Source organism: Pristis pectinata, chromosome 31, assembly GCF_009764475.1.
Source record: "Pristis pectinata isolate sPriPec2 chromosome 31, sPriPec2.1.pri, whole genome shotgun sequence".
Classification (NCBI taxonomy): Eukaryota; Metazoa; Chordata; class Chondrichthyes; order Rhinopristiformes; family Pristidae; genus Pristis; species Pristis pectinata.
Window position 1 is genome coordinate 17,321,719 of NC_067435.1, and position 17,474 is coordinate 17,339,192.

Consider the following 17,474-nt stretch of genomic DNA (forward strand, 5'->3'; position numbering starts at 1 on the left):
GAAGTGGCAGATGGAGTTCAACCCAGAAAATTGTGAAGTGATGCACTTTGGAAGATCGAAAGCAGAATACAAGGTTAATGGCAGGACTTAGTAGTGTCGAGGAACAGAGGGATCTTGGGGTCCACATCCATAGATCCCTCAAGGTTGCTGCGCAGGTTGATAGGGTTGTTAAGAAGGCGTATGGTGTGTTGGCCTTCATTAGTCGGGGTATTGAGTTCAAGAGCAGCGAGGTAATGTTGCAGCTGTATAGAATTCTGATTAGACTACATTTGGAGTATTGTGTTCAGTTCTGGTCGCCTCATTATAGGAAGGATGTGGAAGCTTTAGAGAGGGTACAGAGGAGATTTACCAGGATGCTGCATGGATTGGAGAGCATGTCTTATGAGGATAGGTTGAGCGAGCTGGGGATTTTCTCTTTGGAGTGAAGGAGGATGAGAAGTGACTTGATAGAGGTGTACAAGATGATAAGGGGCATAGATTGAGTGGACAGTCAGAGACTTTCCCAGGGTGAAAATGGCTAACACAAGGGGGCATAATTTTAAGGTGACTGGAGGAAGGTATGGGGGGATGTCAGAGGTAAGTTATTTTACACAGAGTGGTGGGTGCATGGAACGTACTGCCGGCAGAGGTGGTGGAGGCAGATACATTAGGGACATTTAAGAGACTGAGATAGCTACATGAATGATAGAGAGATGGAGGGCTGCGTGGGAGTGAAAGGTTAGATAGATATTAGAGCAGGATAAAATGTCGGCATAACATTGTGGGCCGAAGGGCCTGTACTGTGCTGTAATATTCTATGTTCTATCTCAGCCACTAAACAATGGTGTGATGCATGGATCAAGATGCACCAATGTCATGTGTGCTGCCTGGTGTTAACACAGAGGACACCTGCCTCTGCTGCTGGCTCAGTCTTAGTTGAAAGCTGAAAAATATAGCTTTTAACATTGTAAAATGTCCCCTTACACTTCACAGGACTGTTATCAAAAGCAATTTGACCCCAAGCCACATAACGAGATGTCTGGGCAGATAACCAAAAGTTTGGTCAAACTAGAGCAACATCTTAAACAAAGAAATGACAGTAGAGAGAGATAAATAGGATAAGGGGAGAACGTACAAAGCTCAAGTCTTTGGTAGCTGAAGCATGGTCACTAAAGGTGAAGTGGTTACCTTCAGGGGGTAATCAAGAGGCCAGAATTAAAGGAGCACATATACCTGGCAGGGTTATAGAGTTACAGAGATAGGGTGGGAGAAGGTTCTATGATTTCAAAGCGGGTGAAAGAATTTCAAAATTGAAGCATTGCTGGGAGTTCACACAGATCAGCGAGCTGACAGGGCTCGGTGGGTGGGAGTGGAACTTGCAAGTTAGGATACAGGCAGCAGAATTTTGGATGATCAAGTATTCTGGTGAGGAACTGCAAATGGGGGCTAGTGGGAATTGTAGGGAATGGTCATGTCTAGAGGTAGCAAAAGGCATGCATGAGACTTCTAGCTCCTGGATGTAACACAGAAATCACACTGATGGTCCTTGCGGTTCATTAATGGCTATCTACAGGCTGTGGGCTGATATGCTGCACTCCCAATCAAATCACCGGCTGGTACGTGGCAATTGTCCAGCTTCGGACCGTAAGCCAGCTGGACTCGCCTCAGATGGCAGCATTTTGCCTGGAGAGGTATGTTTATCACCAGTTTATGCAGGGTGTAAAAATACAACTTCATGGCGTCATAAAATAAAAAGCTGTGGACGCTCCATAAGCTGAGAGTGCATGTTAAATGTCAGTAAAAATCCCTTCCCCAGTGTGACATTTAGCCAGTGAAACTATGAAAGTCCCAAACTCTGAGGTTTCTGAGGTGTGGGAGGAGACATAACAGTCACAGAAAGTGATGCACGTGCAATGTTCTTGGAGTTCAGCCAACAAACATTCAGTTTGATTAGGACTTTCTTAACATGTTTAACTCTCATTACCCAGGTTACTTCTTGGCTCCATTAAACTCACACTCAATCCAAAGGAAATTGCTGAGGAGCTGCACTTCTAACAGTAATTCATCTTTTTGCACGACTCTGCATACACCGACACCCTCTGCATCACCAGCCCCACACCCCAACCTCTGCGCCTCACTGGATTCATCCCACTCCATCTGGAATCTGCCTTGATGTGCCCTCCATTTGTCCTCCCTCTTCCACAGAAGTAGAACCTGTGATCCTCCATCCCAATAGGTATGAATCCAGCTCCATTTTAGATCAATTTCCCTCTACAAGGTAGTGGGAAAAGGAACATATATCTGAGTTTACTCCCACATCTTCCCCCACCCTGTGCATAAAAGGACTTTCCAAACACCCCGTCTTTTTTCTAGTTGAGCTACACAGATGAGCTACATAGAACACAGAACAGTACAGCACAGGAATAGGCCCTTCGGCCCACCATGTCTGTGCCAACCATGATGCCAAATTAAACTAAACCTCTTCTGCCTGCACATGATCCATATCCCTCCATATTCACGTGTCTATCTAACTGCCTCTTGAATACCACAATTGTACCTGCTTCCACCACTACCCCTGGCAGCCTGTTCCAGGTACTTACCATTCTGGGTCAAAAAACCTCCCCCCCCACCCCCCAACACCTTAAATGCACGTCCTCTAGTATTTGACATTTCCACCCTGAGAAAAAAAAGATTCTGACTGTCTATCCTATCTCTGCCTCTCATCATTTTATAAACTTCTGTCAGGTCTCTCCTCATACAAGTGGTCGGATTTCTTCCACTCATGGAGACACATAGTAGCTGCAGAGCTCAATGCTTGGACAGGAGCCTGTGGTTAAGTTACTAGCTTAGCATTGATAGGCCTGGATCGGATACGGGAATACTGTTCCCACCCTGGCAGTCAGGGAACTTAAATAAATTAGCATCATTAATCCGATCCGGAGAACAAATTGACTTGGTACGGTACTCATTTCTGTTCTCCTGTTGGAACATCCTAATCAAACTTCTTGTAGCACAGTAGACTCACCTTGTCTGTGGTCCAGGACTAACCCTCAACCCCAACTCCATTCTCATTCACTTGGAAAAAGGAAGAGGTTTCACTTGCGGGCTGCCCCCAGAACACTTTACGCAAAAGATGCATTTCACTGTGTGTTTCGATGTACATGTGACTGATAAAGATGCCTTGTCTTGTCAAAGAGTCAGACAGATCAGCAATTGTACAGAGTTGTACAGTAATGCCAGTTGGAAGCAACAAATACATTGAACACGTTAATACCATAATAGCACATGAAATAGATTAGGCCATCTGTCCCCTCCTCCTCTGCCTTTCAATAAGATCATGGCCGATCTTTCACGTCAGGTCAACTTCCCATCCTAATCCTGAAACCTTTCATTCTTTTAATATCCAAAAATCTATTGATTGATCTGCACCTTGAACATACTCAGTGAGTGAGTTTCCAGAGCCCTCTGGGGTAGAGAACTCTCATGATTCACTACCCACTAGGTGAAGAGAATTCTTCTCATTTAATTCCCCAATGACCGACCCCTTACTTTGTGATTATAACCCCCAGCTCTAGACACCCCAGCCATCCCTGCATCTACCCTGTAGAGCAACGAGAATACCTCATCTAGGTGGGAGGGGGGAGGGGGGGGGGTAGAGAACAGGCTCACTTTGTAGAGTACAAGCCTCATCCTAGGAGTCACTCTAATGAACTTTTGTTCTGCTCTATCACAAGGATATCCTTCCTTATGCAAAGAGATCAACCCGTAGAGAATATTCCAGGTGCAGTATCACCTGTCGCTTATGTAATCAGAGTGAGACCTTTATTCTTTTACTCATATCCCCTTGCAAAAAAGGATCAAGATACAATTTGCATTTCTGATTGCTGAAAACACCTTCATGTTAATTTTCAGTGAATTGTGTTTAAATTCAGCCAGGTCCCTCTGAACACCAATACTCTGTAGTCTCTCATCATTTAAAAATTCCATTTAGAAATGGAAAATGCTTTTCCATTTCTTCCACCACAGAATGAGCTTACATTTTCCACGTTGACTTAGCTCGCCTATATCACCTCAAAGTCAGATTCATAGAGTCGTACAACAGGCCCTCTGGTCCACCTCACCCACGCTGACTGTGATGCCTATCTGTTCTAATCCCATTTGCCCACATCCCTCAAACCTTTCCCATCCAAGTAGCTGTCCAAATGCCTTTTAAACACTGTAATTGTATCTGCCTCCACCACCTCCTCTGGCAGCTCGTTCCAGATAACCACCACCCTGTGTGAAACTATGTTTCTCCCCTCTCACCCAAGACTTGTGTCCTTTAGTTCTAGACTCCCCTGCCCTGGGAAAAATACTCTATCTATCCTATCTAATGTCCCTCATGATTTTGTAAACCTTCATAAACTCACCCCTCAGCCTCCTACGTTCCAGTGAGAACAAACCCAGCCTGTCCAATCTCTCCTTCTAACTACAGCCCTCCGTTCCAGGCAACATCCTGGTGACTCTCCTCTACACTCTCTCCATTGCTACCACATCCTTCCTGTAGCTCGGCGACTAGAACTGTACACAAACTCCAAGCGCAGTCTAACCAATGTTTTGTACAGCTGCAACATGACGTCCCAACTCTTATTCTTAATGCATCGACCCATGAAGGCAAGCATAGCAAATGTCTTCTTCACTGCCCTATCCACCTGTGTCACCACTTTCACCCAAAGGCCCTCCTGTACATCAATGCTCCTGAGGTTCTTACCAAGTCCTACCAGAATTTGACTTCCCAAAGCACATTACCTCACACTTGTCTGGACTAAATTCCACCCGCCACTGGTCTGCCCAATTTTCTTACTGACTCTTGTCCCACTGAAACATTAGACAACCTTTTTTGCTATCTGTGGCTCAATTTTTTATGGCATCTGGAAACTTACTAATCATACCATCTACATCCTCATCCAAGTTACTTATATACAGTAGAAACAAAGGTGCCAGCACCAATCCCTGCGGTGCACTCGTTACAGAATTCTAGTCAGCAAAATGCCCATCCACCACTACTCTCTGCCTCCTATCACCAGGACAATTTTGGATGCAGTTTGCCAACACCCCTTGGATCCCTTGTGCCTTAACCTTCTGGGCCAGCCTAGATGCAGGACCTCGACAAAAGGCTTACGAAAGTCCATGTAAACTGTTTACCGTTCATAACACTTTCATGTTGACTCTGCCCAGTGCTGTTATTACTTTCTCAATATTCTGTTCATATTTCTTTAATAACATTTATCTCTGCTGCTGTCAGGCTAACAGGTCTGTAGTTCACAGATTTCTCTTCCTTTCCTGACCTTTCTCCCCCTTCATTGTTAAACACTGGGGTTATGTTTACCGACTTCAAATCTCTTCAATCGTTCTGGAATCTAATTTTGGAGGATAATAACAAGTGAATCCCCATCGCTACCTCATTCAAACCTTGAGAAGTCATCGGAAACTGGGGATTCATCAGTTTACAGTCTGATTAATTTAACAGTTTTTTGTTTAACTAATACAAATTTCTCTCACCCACTCATTCTCTGTACTCCACTACTTTCAGGAGATTTTATCCATGTCTTCCCTGAAGGCATACACAAAATATTTCTCAACTGCTCTGCCATTTCCTCATTCCCCAACATAACATCTCCTGTCTAAGTCAGTAAAGGAACCACATTTCCCCTCTACACATCTAAAGCAACTTTTACAAAATTGTTCTTTTGTTTCTTATTACATTACTCCCAGATTCTACTTTCCCTTTCCCGTTATACCTTGGCCTTCCTTTGCTGAATTCTAAAATCAGATCCTAATATCACTGCTCTGATTGACATTAAAATCTTTTTCCTTTGATCTAATACTTCAGCTTCTTTTGCTAAAAAGAAACATATTTGTTGTAAAAAAAGTTATACAAGAATTAAAAAACCTACACAGAGCGTATTGTTCCTTTTCACCAATCCAACTTCCCGTTGTCGCAATTTTTCCATCACATCTCTGAACTGTTACCACTGCGAATTGCTAACTCAGTGTTTTCCATTCAACCTGACAACAACAAGAGCCACTTGGTATAAAAACAGAAAATGCTGGAAACACTCTGTCGAGAGGTAAACAGAGTTAATGGTTCAGATCCAAGGCCCCTCGTCAGAATTACTGGACCTGAAACATTAACTGTTTCTCTCCCCACAGATGCTGTCGGATCTGCTGAGTGTTTCCAGCGTTTTTTGTTTTTATTTCAGATTGACAGCATCTGCAGTGTTTTGGTTTTCATTTGCTGTCACTTGGTTACGTACACGCAGCAGGGCAGTGAAATCCCCTTCCGCGCACAAAAACCCAACCAATACTGACTTAGGCTGATAAAGTGCATTCTATATGTAAATATACTCCACAAAATACGTGTATTTAGACACACACACACACACACACACATACTTCTTCAGTTCTTATCTCTGCACTTCCTCAGAATTGTTTTGCTTGGGGAAATTTTGCAGAATTTTTTTGCTTGAGCAAGTTGTGCTGCTTGGAGCCATGATATGGTTAATCCTCCTGTCTGTAAAATTCCCAGACCCAGGGAACTGACAGGCATTTTACTGCACCTCACTACCGACCATGTATCCCACAGTATGGTCCCCAAAAAAACCCATGGTCGTGGATTACTATAGTCATAGTGCAAGGGAACATGATGACCTTGTGTTAATCAGCAGTACCATGGGAGGAACTCAGTGGTGAGGTCCTTTTCCCTCCCTCTCTGCAAAGTAAAACTAATTTGTTTTCTCAATTTTCAGTTCTGGGAAGGGTTTTCAACTTGAAATGTTAACTGTTTTTCTCTTCACAGATGCTGCCTGACCAGCTGAGTGTTTCCAGCATTTTCTGTTTTTCTTTCAAATGGTGAGATTTCTATGTTGACGGTACTTGAAAACACCAATAAACAATCCCTATAGCAATACAAATTTTTATAGTCTTGTACATAGTAAAACATCAGAACAGGATCAGACAAAACTTGATACCAAACCACACAAGAAGATAAGCACACACTTGGGGGTTGGCTTTAAACCGAGTCTTGAAAAGGAAGGAAGGAAGGAAGGAGAAGCGATTGGGTTTGGAAAGAGAAAGACAGAGTTAAAGGTCTAGGCCTTCCATAGTCTGTGAGGGAAGCAGGGAATTACAAGAGCTGGAACTGGAAGAAGATGAAGTCTTCGAGGGCTTTATAGTGTGTGAGGTGGAGACATGAGAGGCTGCAGATACTAGAATCTGGAGCAAAAAAACAAGATGCTGGAGGAACTCAGCAGGTCAGGCAGCATCTGTGGAGGGAAATGGACAATCAACGTTTCGGCTCGAGACCCTTCATCTGCACTGACGTGCAAGGTCTGTGACATCTAGTGTGTGAGGCACTGGGAATGAAGATGCCCAGGAGACTGCACCCAAGGCTGGGTCAGTGACTTTCAAGGATGGGTGTGGAGTGGGCAGGTTATAATGTTATCAGTCACATTAGATCCACTCCAGGGGACATTGAGGAGCCATTTGATTGCATTGTGGCCGAGTGTCAGCCTCACTCGGTGGGAAGAACCTCAACTCTAGAGGAAACGCCACATAATTGAGGAAGAGGCTCCCGGCCAGTACTGTAGGGGTGCTGCATTGTCTTTTGGATGAGACATTAAACTAAGATTTCTCCTGCTCTCTCCAACTGATATGAAAGATTTCAACACTTTTCAAAAGAAAAAGCAAATATGATCCTTCTGAGGTCTTGCCCAACATCTAAACCAAATTAGTTTTACCAAAGCATATTAACTGGCCATACGTTTCTTAGATTGTTATGGAACTTTTCTTATATTGCAACATTTAAAAAGAAAACCTGACAATTAAGGGCTTTGAGAGGTCCTGAAAAGCAATGATATAAACGTAGGTTCCCATTCTGTCCCTGTCCGAAAGATCCTGTCGACCACCCTCACCGGTTCTCTGAGCTGAAGCTGCTGCAATGGCACTCCAGCACACTGCAACAGCGCTGCAGCACACTGCAACAATGCATGGGTGCAGGTGGGTGTGCCTGTGACTGGCCATGCACCATAGTCCCACGAAGGAAGCAGAGAGTCAGAGGGATGCAACTTCTCGGAGCGGTTCCTTGCTTTGTGATGCCACAGACCTGAGATTAAGGATCAACCTGGCCAGTAACAGTGAGGGGAGTCTCTTACATTAGTCGGGGAGCGGGAGGGGCACTGATGAGGGGATAAAAGAAATCCCTGCAAGGGTTTAACTTCCCTAAAATGGCGAATGATGAATTAAAAAGCAGTGAAGGAAACAGACTAGTCAGCAGTTCAATGAAGTCCCAATTACGCTCCCCAAATTCTTTTCCACAGTCACCCTTCCTTCCCCCACTATGTACATTCAGGGTTGCCACACTGAGCCATTCTGCTAAAAGCCAACCAGTCATCCATTTGAAAAGAGAGTTATGATATTGGGTAAGAAATTTATTTGCAGCAAGTAGCAATCATGTTTGAAGTGAGCAGCAATCCAGTTGAGCCTGCAGATATTTAGACGTTTGTTCTATGAACACAAAGAATGTCACAGGATGTGGTCAACAGTGACCTAAATGGAGACAAGAACTTAAAGGTTGAGAGAAAAAGCCCCAGCTTACTGACTACGGGCATTTTTTATTTTAAGCAACAAAATCCTTCGAAAATTTCATCTAAAGTGCCCCACGTTATGGCTCAATTAGGGGGTGTTTTTATTTACCGTTCTCCTCTGTAACTTCCATGTCTCTGTGCGTCGATAACTGATTCCAATGTCCTAATCGTCAGCAGCCCTCTGCTCGCCGCGCCTCTGCATTCAGTACAGGATCCGTATTACAAGGAAAGGAGTGACGAGATGGGCTCACAGGTTGTGCTCCTTAACGATTTAGCTCCTCTGCTGGGCATCGATGCCTGGTTGTCAGCAGCTGGTAGTGTGTGGGTACACTGGCCCAATGTACCCCGGGTGCTTCAGGGCAGCTGCACCGTCTCATCAGGATCTGTGACATCAGCAAATCTGCAAAGCCTGTGCACTTCCTCCTCAGCAGTGCTTGCAAGATTTTACTCACTGCAGAGTCTTTGGTTTAAACCAGACTGGGTCCTTCCGGTCTACAGACTGGAGGCTGCTATCAAAAGAATAGGCAGGATCTTGAAGCCAGAACAGAGTGTGCTCTGGTCTTCCAGGAGGTTGGAAACTCTTGCACTGGAAACTTTCCTTTAACTCTTCTTGCAGTGGAAGTGGGTGATCCAGTTCTGATCGTGACTCTCGCTCTAGTGGAAATACCCCAACACCTACCCTGTCAACCCTCCTTAGGATTTTATATGTTTGACCAAGGTCACCCCTCATTCTGCTACAGACCCAAAGTGTCTTGGCTCTCTTGATAGAACAACCATTGATGCCAGGAATTAGCCTGGTGAATCACCTTTGTACTTCCTTCAATGCTGCTACATCCCTTTTCAGAAATAGAGACCAAACTGTGCACAGTACAGTACTGTAACAATCCTCCCGACTTTAAACTCCAGCTCTATTGCAATGAAGGGCAAAATCCACTTGCCCTCTGAACTATTTTTTGGACATGAAGTAGGCACACGTGATCAATTAATCTATTATTGGTAATGTTGCTTGGGGCCAAGGCAACATAGAAAACACTCCTTCACTTTCTCCAATAATGCCTTGGGCTATTTCACATTGTTCTCAACAAAAAGGCAAGACTTTGGTCTAACATTTTATCCCAACGACAAACAGCACCAACAAAATAGGCTCCCTCTATAGTAATAAAAATGATTTACACATGCTGGAAACACTTAGCAGGTCAGGCAGCATCTGTGGAGAGAGAAACAGAGGGAATGTGTCAGGTCCAAGAGCTATCATCAAAGTTCTTTCATCACTGACCTGAAACATGAACCACATTCCTCTCTCCACAGATGTTGCCTGTCCCACTGTGTTTTACATTATTTCCAATTTTACTTCATATCTCCAATATCTGCTGTTTTTTGCATTAAGATGAGCAGTATCAGCCTAGATAGTGTCACTGGGTCCTCCGTCTGGAGATTAAATCCACATCTCCTCAAATAAAGAGCGAGAAAGTTAGAATTAAACCAGTGACGAATTAAAACATAGACGTACGAGCTGCCAGTTATCCGGAGTCCCCAGTCCATCTCGCTCTGACTGGGAGATAGCAGCCCGTGTGGGCTCATTCTCCCGACTCTGGCTCCATATGAAGCTCACCAACAATCTAGAGCTCTTACCCTGTACCATATTCACCACCATGGCTGCAGTCTCCAGGAGGATGTTGTTAGGATTCAGTGATGGGTAGTGATCGATGGCGAGCTCCAGAGCCAACAGCATTGCCGTCAGGCGCTCCTGAACCAGCTCAGGCTCCACAGGAACATCCGCTGAAGGAGAAAGTGATAGGCACAGGTTAATGAGGGCTGTTGCAGTAGGGAGGGAAGTGGGAGTGGTATTGGTCACTGAAGTTGCCTCCTGTGCCATGGTGGGGCTGATGGCACTGGGAGCATTGACCAGGGTATGTGGGGAAAACAGAAGAACAGCATCAACACGTGGGGTAACAGAGAGACCGCCAACCACATCCTGACACGTCTGCGGAGGATGTCTACAGGAAGATCTGCAGCTTGCAGATCTTAAAGCTTACACAGCAGAGAGGGAGGGTGGAGGAGGGAGAGGGAGAGGAGAGGAGGAGGGAGGGAGGAGGAGGGGGAGGAGTGGGGGGGAAGGAGAGAGGGGAGCAGGAAGGAGATGGGGTGGAGGAAGAAGAGTGGGGGGGTTGAGGAGAGTGGGGGTGGGGCAAGGAGAGGGGAAGCAGAGGAGGGGTGGGGGAGGATGAGGATTTGGAGGAGGGACACGGGGGAGGGGGAAGAAGGGGAGGAATTGTTATCTTCAGAAATTCCATGGACTTTACAGCAGTTCCCGGTCACAACTCACCATTTAAGTGAAGAACAAAATGGACGAGTTATCCTGATATCACTGGTGGGGTAAGTGCTAGGGTCTATAATTCAGTGGTAACAAGGGTGACTTGCTCCCAGTTCTGTGGGTTCTCGGGTGAATTAAGATGCCAGTGTGGGAACGACAGACTCTCCCACAGACAGTGCCAGCAGTGGGCAGTTTGTGATGTGATACATTTCTACCACGATTTGTGCTGGGCGTCTTTATGGTCCTAACACATGGGGCTGAGGTTCTTAAGGCCAACCGAATATTCCCCACTCTATGTGGTCCTGTACCAGGGGTTCTAATCTTTCATTTTTAAGAAAGCTTAGAGAACATCCTTGAAAGTTTTCCTCTGTCTACCTGATAATCTCTTCCATGAAAGAGTTTGGAACAGATTCTGGTGTCGGGCACGTGAATGATATTGTTTGTACAGTGAAGTTCACTAAGGTCTTGATGCTCGAGATGTTGGAGTGCGAGAGGACAAAGACATGGTTTTCCTTATCCTTTCAGTGAATCAGGAGGGTTTTTGCAGAGGTAGCATTCGTGGTATCTTTCCAGAGCCTGAGGCTCCAGCTGTAGCTAGTCCAGGTCCCAGAAACATACAGGAGGGCAGGAATCACAGCTGCCCGGTAGACCATGAATTTTGTGATCTGAGGTCTTCATCTTGAAACCCCTCTCAGTACAATTAGCCGAAAGCTGTGCTGGCACTTAATCAGAAACATCTGCTTTTGCTGAATGGTGACTCCCGAGACACGAGAAGTGGTCCACGTTGCCCAGATTCTTGCTGAGAACCTTCATTGTCAGAGGGCAGTGTTGTAAGGTAGGGCCAAGTTGGTAGACAACCTTTGCCTTGTAGACGTTGAGTGCAAAGCCCATCCTCTCATTCGCCGCAGTGAACAAGTTGATAGTTTGGAGCCCAGCCTCCAAGTGTACTGAAATGCAAGCATTACCTGCATGGGTGCAACTTGTCCATCAATGTTTGGGTAACCGTGGTTCTGACTGCAGTTGCCATAGGTCGAACAGTTTCGCAATAATTCTTGTAGATTAGCTCCACTCCCTCGGGAAATTCGTTGGTGGCAAGGTACAAGAGAGAAAGATGGTAAAAAGTGTCAGGGCGATGACACAGTCTGGTAGACACCAGTCTTCACTGCAGTCTGCTGTGCTGCAGACCCATTGGTCAGTAATTGTGCTAACATAGATTAAGATGAATTTCTGCGGCAGCTTAACTTGAGGAGGGTGCTTCACAGCCCCACCTAGCTGATGGAGTCAAAGGCTTCAGTGAGACTGAGAAAGGCCACTGTATGGTATCTAGTACTGCTCCCTGCGCAATTCATGGTGAAAATCAAGTCCATTGTGTCCCTACGTGAATGGAATGCATCCTGTGATTTGGGAAGTGGTCTCTCGGCCACTGGGAGGTGGTGGTAGAGAAGGGCTATGACGAGAGAGACCCCTCTGTAATTATGACAGCCATACAACAGGGAGACAAGCCCTTCGGACCACTATGTCTCCTCTGACCATCGTGTGTCCAAGTACACTAATTCCATATTACGCCCATCAACTTGCCCCTCCCTCCAGAGTCCACCACTCACCTTCATACTAGGGGCAATTTACAGCAGCTAATTAACCTACCAAACTGCACGTCTTTGGGATGCGGGAGGAAACCCACAGGGTCACAGGGAGAACGTACAAACTCCACACAGACAGTACCTGAGGTCAGGAACGAAGTCAGGTTGTGAGCTGGAGCTGTGAGCAGTGGCTCCACTAGTTTTGCCACTTGTCTTCTTCCTCGAAGGTAATGGTGATAACTGCAGGAGTGCCCCTGGCATATCCACCTCCTCCCAGACGTGAAGGATGAGATTGTGAATTTGTGACTGAAGTTCTTCACCGCCGAGCTTTAGAACTTCAGTGGGCACACCACCAAGCCCTCAGGCCCTGTTAATTTTTTAGCTGGGATATGGCCTTTGTGACTTCTCGTTCAGGAGCGGAGGCTAGGCTGGACCGGACAGGCTGTTGTGGGGTGGAGTGAAGTGCACTGATGTCAAGGACAGAGTCACGGTAGAGGAAGTTCATTCCCGCAAGGCATGACCACCCTCTGTCCTCTCAGTGCGGTGGACTGTGGAGGGCCGACAGTGCTGAAGACCCTGTGCACGTCCTGGCTGTTGGTGCGTTGCTGAGCCTCCTGTATTCTCTCCATTCATCAACTGTTCCTTACTTCGTGGGTTTTACTGCTGGATCTCTGCCTTCAGGTACCAGTACGGCTGCTGCTTTTCCCTTCAGTAAAGCTGGAGCTTCTAACCAGGAACACGGTGCGTTTGCAACTGACCAGCTCTTCCATCCCTCTCATCACACCAGTCCTGCTCCTTCTTGACAGAAGGGCCCTGAGCCTCTTTGGGGGTGCACTACAGGGCAGGCCAAACGTGTGGACACTCTGTGGCTAGGGAGTACAAGCTTGCCTGCTGTCAGAGAAGAGATACCTTTGTGGGGTCCTCAGGAGCTTTGACATTGACCTTCCTGAAGTAATTTTGCTAATGCTGGTGTTCTGGGGCCAGGTTGACAGAGGTAAGAGTACAGAATGGGTGGTGGCCAGTCCAGTGGTCATCAGTGCCCAGTGCAATGGGGGTGACGTGGACACGTTTGTGGTCCCTAGCTCAGATGATCCACATCTGCGGCTGGAGCCAGCGTTGGGAATGTGGCCCGGGTGTGCAGCCAGAGCTGGAGGTGGGGAACAGGCTGGGATCAGGAACGGGACACCAGAGTCCAGCCAGGGGAGCGGGCAGGATGCTGGGTGAAGGGGGTGAGAAGGAAGGAAGGAGGCAGTGGGCAAGGGCTCCAGTGTCCGATTCTGTGTCCGTGCACCACACCAACCTAGAAGCTTCAGATGAAGCCGAGGAGGACTCAGACTCTGAAAAGAGTCCTTGTGTCGTTATAAAGGGTCAGCTGCTCAGGACTGAGGTGAGGAGAAATTTCTTCATCCAGAGGGCAGCAAGGCAAATTCTCCACCCAACAAATAAATGTGTGAATAATAAATAACTCAATGGGCACGGGGTAAGTGCAGAAACGTAGCAACAAGGTGAAACATCAGTCATGATTTATTCACTGGTGGTACAGGCATGAAGGGCTGAACAGATTAGTCCAACATCTATTACTATAGCTCTATCATTGCATAACCCGGCGCTACAGTACTGACGGGTACAGCTCTGACATTGCATAATCCAGGAGTACATGCTGTCCTGATGATTCATGGTGTGTTACTGTTTAATGCAGAAACGTAGCCCAGGTGGTTTGGACAGGATTATCACTGTGTAACAATACAGTGACATACCTGTACTCACCAGGAATATAATGACAGATCAATACAGTTAGACTGTCGCAGGTCTATACCCATGAGGAATGTATCCCTGCCTTGTACATCAATAAACTTCGCCCACCAAGATTAAATTTATTTCAAGTATATACAGGCTCAGATTTGTAACCATTGCATCTGTACTCCAGTATTGTACAGTGCCCACAGCACTGAAGGGCAGTATTGTGCAGAGATAGACCTGTACAAATCAGGACTATCTTGGAACCAATGAGTGACAGACGCATCTCCAGGCAGTACTGCACCCCAGTGTAATAAAGTGACAGACCCACCCCCACCAGTACCGAACCCATGTTACAGTGACAGACCCTTCCCCACCAGTACTGTACCCCTGTGTTATACAGACAGACCTGTCCCCACTGGTACTGTACCCCGGTGTTATACAGTGACAGATTCATCCCCAGCAGTACTGCACCCCAGTGTAATACGGTGACAGACCCATCCCCACTGGTATTGTACCCCAGTGTTATACAGTGACAGACCCATCCCCATTGGTATTGTACCCCAGTGTTATACAGTGACAGACCCATCCCCACCGGTACTGTACCCTAGTGTTATACAGTGACAGACCCATCCCCACCAGTACTGTACCCCAGTGTTATACAGTGACAGACCCATCCCCACCAGTACTGTACCCCAGTGTTATACAGTGACAGACCCATCCCCACCAGTACTGTACCCCAGTGTTATACAGTGACCAATCCCCACCAGTACTGTACCCCAGTATTATACAGTGACAGACCCGACCCCACTGGTACTGTACTGCAGTGTAATACAGTGACGACCCATCACCATCAGTACTGCACCCCAGTGTAATACAGTGACAGACCCATCCCCACTGGTACTGTACCCTAGTGTTATACAGTGACAGACCCATCCCCACTGGTATTGTACCCCAGTGTTATACAGTGACAGACCCATCCCCACCGGTATTGTACCCCAGTGTTATACAGTGACAGACCCATCCCCACCGGTACTGTACCCCAGTGTTATACAGTGACAGACCCATCCCCACCGGTACTGTACCCCAGTGTTATACAGTGACCAGTCCCCACCAGTACTGTACCCCAGTATTATACAGTGACAGACCCGACCCCACTGGTACTGTACTGCAGTGTAATACAGTGACGACCCATCACCATCAGTACTGTACCCCAGTGTTATACAGTGACAGACCTGTCCACACTGATACTGTACCGCAGTGTTATACAGTGACAGACCCGACCCCACTGGTACTGTACTGCAGTGTAATACAGTGGCAGACCCGTCCCCACCAGTACTGTACCCCAGTGTTATACAGTGACCAGTCCCAACCAGTACTGTACCCCAGTATTATACAGTGACAGACCCGACCCCACTGGTACTGTACTGCAGTGTAATACAGTGACGACCCATCACCATCAGTACTGTACCCCAGTGTTATACAGTGACAGACCCGTCCCCACTGATACTGTACCCCAGTGTTATACAGTGACAGACCCATCCCCACCGGTACTGTACCCCAGTGTTATACAGTGACAGACCTGTCCCCATCACTACTGTTATGGCTCATTGAAAACACTGAGTGACAGCACCTACCTTCAACCTGAAGCGTGTCCTTAAACTGGGCCAGGGTGTCTGCGAAATCCCGGACCAGCTCGGTGAGCTGCGGGGTCCCTGTGCCGGGGGTCTGACCACCCCCCGGGGGAGTCTGCGCTGCGCTGCCCGTGTTCCCCAAGCCCCGGTGCATTGCTTCCAGCTCCACAGGCAGCAGATCGGTGCGGGTCAGCAGCAAGGGTCCGGAGCAGAAGCACATCCAGACATGGAGTCCTTAGCATGGAGTATACCGAACACAACTCCCAGGTCCATCCAGCATTGTCCAGTCTTCTGGAGTCTACCTGTTGCACTTTTAACAGGTCTTCACAGATTATTTCGTCAGCCAATACAGCGCTTTAAAAAAGTACCTAAGCATTCTCACAGGAGCTCAAGATTTAACCTTTGTAAAAAAAAAATCAATTCTTTTAAAAGTTTTAATAAATGGTAGGGGTATTTAACTTTTCAGATCCAGTCAAAGTCGCTATATCTTTATTTGTAAACACGGCTGTATTCTTAAACAGAAGTGCAACCTCGAACCTGTGAAGTTGAATTCACCTGGAACACTTTGCAAAATTCTCTCTCTCTCTTTCTCTCTAAGTTTCCTTAAACCTCACCTCTGATTCAACCCCCGGCAGTTTACACCTGCCAGAAACTGCATTCCTCCCTCGCTCATTCCCCGGGATGCTATCTGACTCACTGCAAGCAATTTTGGGATGGCTGCGCTCTCCCATTCCCCACCAACCCGGGACAGTGTAATCCCACTTTGCCTTTAAGAATGTTTAAAGGGAAAGGTGCGTCCTCCGCACTTGCACGTGGAGCCGACGCAAAATGCTCCTGGAACCACGGTGCCCCCTACTGTCCGATGTCAGCATCTCCAGACCCAATTCCTCAGCGAAGAGAGTTTACTGCACTTCATTGTGTAAAGAGTTATACTAAAGGAGCAGCTCAATAAAGTTGAGTGCCGTGTGTTGGGAGACACTCCCACACCTAACCTTCGTCCCTTGTTTAAAAGTTCACGTGTAAATGCAGGACTTCCAGTCTTCCAGCAATACCCAAGATCTCCCAAGATATAGGCTTCAACTCCAGGCTAACCCAGGAGACATTAAATCAAACTCTATTCCTGTCAATGTTTTATTTAGCATGTTCAAGATTGTGTTTTTATTGAAGAAAGGAAGCTGTAATGAGGGGTGTAGACAGGGTAGACTGCATCTACCTATCATTATCTCTTACCTGCATCTATCTATCACCACCTTGTGCCCACCCTGCCTCCCCTCTTTTGTCCACCTATCACTGCTCTGCTTTTCCCTCCTATATATTGGGCTTTCCTTTTTCCTACCTTCAGTCCTGAACCATTGACCGCCCGCTTTTCTCCACGGATGCTGCTTGGCCGGCTGAGTTCCCCCAGCATCATCGTGTTTTTCATCTAGATTCCAACATCTGCAGTCCTCTGTTTCTCTGCAGGAATCTTACCTCTTTATCAGAGGTGAATAAAACTAAAGGACATAGATTTAGGGTAAGGGGTAAGGGATTTAGAAGGGATCAGAGGGAGACCTTTTTCACCCAGAGAGTGGTGAATGCCAGGAATACGCTGCCTGAGAGAGTGGTG

The 17,474-nt window shown here is 46.7% G+C and overlaps 1 protein-coding gene across 2 annotated transcripts in view; it reads right to left on the reverse strand.

Moving 5' to 3' along the window:
* LOC127585048 (GEM-interacting protein-like) overlaps positions 1-16,614 on the reverse strand; it is a 106,708-nt gene extending 90,094 nt beyond the window's left edge. The window contains exons 1-2 of one of the 2 annotated variants that reach the window (XM_052042183.1): positions 15,872-16,614; positions 10,236-10,382 (exon numbers count right to left, since the gene is read on the reverse strand). In XM_052042183.1, the coding sequence (XP_051898143.1) occupies positions 10,236-10,382; positions 15,872-16,088 (364 nt within the window). In that variant the 5' untranslated portion in view covers positions 16,089-16,614. Of the gene's footprint in view, positions 1-8,712; positions 8,986-10,235; positions 10,383-15,871 lie in introns of those variants that run through there. The other variant, XM_052042184.1, reaches the window with a different exon arrangement.
* Positions 16,615-17,474: the final 860 nt, after the last annotated feature.